At 47.9% G+C, this 2,154-nt stretch overlaps 1 protein-coding gene across 2 annotated transcripts in view; it reads right to left on the bottom strand.

Moving 5' to 3' along the window:
- The window catches only part of CRISPLD2 (cysteine-rich secretory protein LCCL domain containing 2), a 22,199-nt gene extending 20,769 nt beyond the window's left edge, over positions 1 to 1,430 (bottom strand). For both annotated transcript variants that reach the window (XM_010146033.1, XM_010146032.1), the window contains exon 1: positions 1,188 to 1,430. In XM_010146033.1, coding sequence (XP_010144335.1) covers positions 1,188 to 1,430 — 243 coding nt within the window. The remainder of the gene's footprint in view (positions 1 to 1,187) is intronic.
- Positions 1,431 to 2,154: the final 724 nt, after the last annotated feature.

Here is a 2,154-nt window from a genome sequence, read left to right as displayed (position 1 = left end):
TGGACAGTTGTTTCTCCTCACCGCCCTCTGCCCCACTCTCTCTTTTCGTCTCCCCTCCCCCCGCCCAGTCACAAAAGGCAGGAGTTTCCATGCGCAGCCCTCACTTCAGCACAGCTGGCAAACAATTTTGTACTACATTCACTGTGCTTTTCTTTCACCCTTTTAAACATGGTCTTAACAAATCATTAATCATTGAGTTTGTCAGCAGGAGGTCACAGTTGAAGTCAGACTAGTTTCGGCCATAACTATATTTGCACATCGGGAAAAGGCACACACACAGAAAATTATTTGCCTACATCATTTTCTGGCCCTGCAATATTTTGTCGGCATGTCCAAAATAGCTCCAAGTAGGGTCTCTGGCATCAGGTGAAAAAAACCTATTCATCTGAATTGTTGACGGTAAAGTCATATTTCATACTCGTATTTTTAAGTTCATCCTCTGAAGTGGGAGAATACATTGACCAAACTTTTATTTTGGTTTCTTGAACTACAAAAAGCCAGTAGCCCTAACCCATCCACCCAAGAACTTCCAAAGTCTTTCCAGCTATTTCCAGTGATTGAAATTCTTTGCATTTGGAGCCACATTCCTCAAGCCCTGGTTCTCTAAGGTCCTAAGCAGACGCTCAGCAGCATCGCAGATCCTTGGTTCACACTGGTAATCTCTGGTGATCAGTGTATGACAAAGGGCAGATGCTACCTCCAGCATTTGGTGGTAGCTGACAGCACCCCAAAGACCATCAGAAGTTTCTCTGAGCAGACTGCAGTGTCCTGAAACACCAGTCACAACAGTCTGAAAGCTTTCACGGGGAGAACGTGGGTTAAACAGTAGGGAAAATTTGATGCTTTTATGACATTAAGGTAATGGAAGAACCTGCTGGGGCAGGCTGTGGAATTGCCATCGCTGGAGATGTGTCCAGGGCTAGGCCAGATGCTAGTTTATGAATAATGGAACCAGTCCTGAAGCTACGCAGTGGATGGACTAGATGACCCATTAGCGGCCCTTTCCAACCAAAACAGTCCAATGATCTAAAGCATCGTTCGCTCTGGAATGAAACTGCTCCAGGAAACCTCCTGGGAAAAAACTTACTTTAGAGGAAATTTGCTACACCTCTTACACTGCAAGGACAATGAAAATAAAGTCAAAGAAAAAAGTAATAATAAAGTTACGTATCAGGAGCTAGACTCACCATGTATTCCATATTAGAGGCCACTGGGTACACCTGACCTCTCAATTTATTGTGGAGCATCAGTATCTCCTGTCTGTCTGAGAATAAAATTGCTCTCTTGGATCTGGAGTGAGTTTCCCCATCCTGATATTTGCTCAGAATGCTCTCCAGGTGACTTGAGTTGGGCAAGATAAAGCATTCGGCTGCCTTTGTCAGGAGCAGTACACAACCAAGAGGAAGGATCCAAGACCAGGCAGGATTCATGTCTCCTCCTCTACAGCCAGCAGAACCAGAGATGAAGACGACAGCAGGTTTTCTTGCAGGGAGTCCTGTGGCTCAGCACGCGTCTGGATTTGGGGGAGAAACAGGCAGTCAGAGCAGTGCTAGAGAAGCTCTCAGTGCATATGTCCCCCAGCGATGAAGCCACACAACCCAGAAGGCGGTGCCTACAGTTTAAGCAAATATCGTTCACCCCAGCGACAGGAAGACCTGATCAACACCGTAAGTGATGGGAGCTCAGTTTCTTACACCAGGGAACTCCACTGATGTTGAGCTGGGAGGAAGCATTACCCAGGCGTGGCAGCGAACCTTTTCCTCCGAAGACACCAGGGGTGCAGGTCGCCCAGCAGCTCTGAATAATGCCAGCCCTATCCCTTCACGGGTGGGAAGGGCAGATGTGAAGCTATTCCCCTAAGTGCAGCTGTTAAAGTGGAGAACGGACATGAATAAAAGGGAAAGTAAAATTCCCAGCAAGCCAGATTGCAGAGGTCAGACATCAGCAAGAGCTATTTTGGAGGCCTCACTCTGCCAATAGACTCCAGCAGAGCAGCTGCCAGACTCTGTGAAAGCGGCTGTTTACTTGAAATGTCACCATAACGTCGAACAACCCAAATTCGCGCTGACGAATGACGCACCGGGGTGTTCTCACTGACGCAGCGCTTTACGGCGGGGGGGCAACCGGGCCGCAACCTGAACTAAGGGCGGGGGG

This window comes from Buceros rhinoceros, unplaced genomic scaffold (genome assembly GCF_000710305.1).
Source record: "Buceros rhinoceros silvestris isolate BGI_N320 unplaced genomic scaffold, ASM71030v1 scaffold2342, whole genome shotgun sequence".
Taxonomy (NCBI): domain Eukaryota; kingdom Metazoa; phylum Chordata; class Aves; order Bucerotiformes; family Bucerotidae; genus Buceros; species Buceros rhinoceros.
Note: the sequence above shows the minus strand (reverse complement) of the source record. Positions and strands in the feature narration are given on the sequence as shown.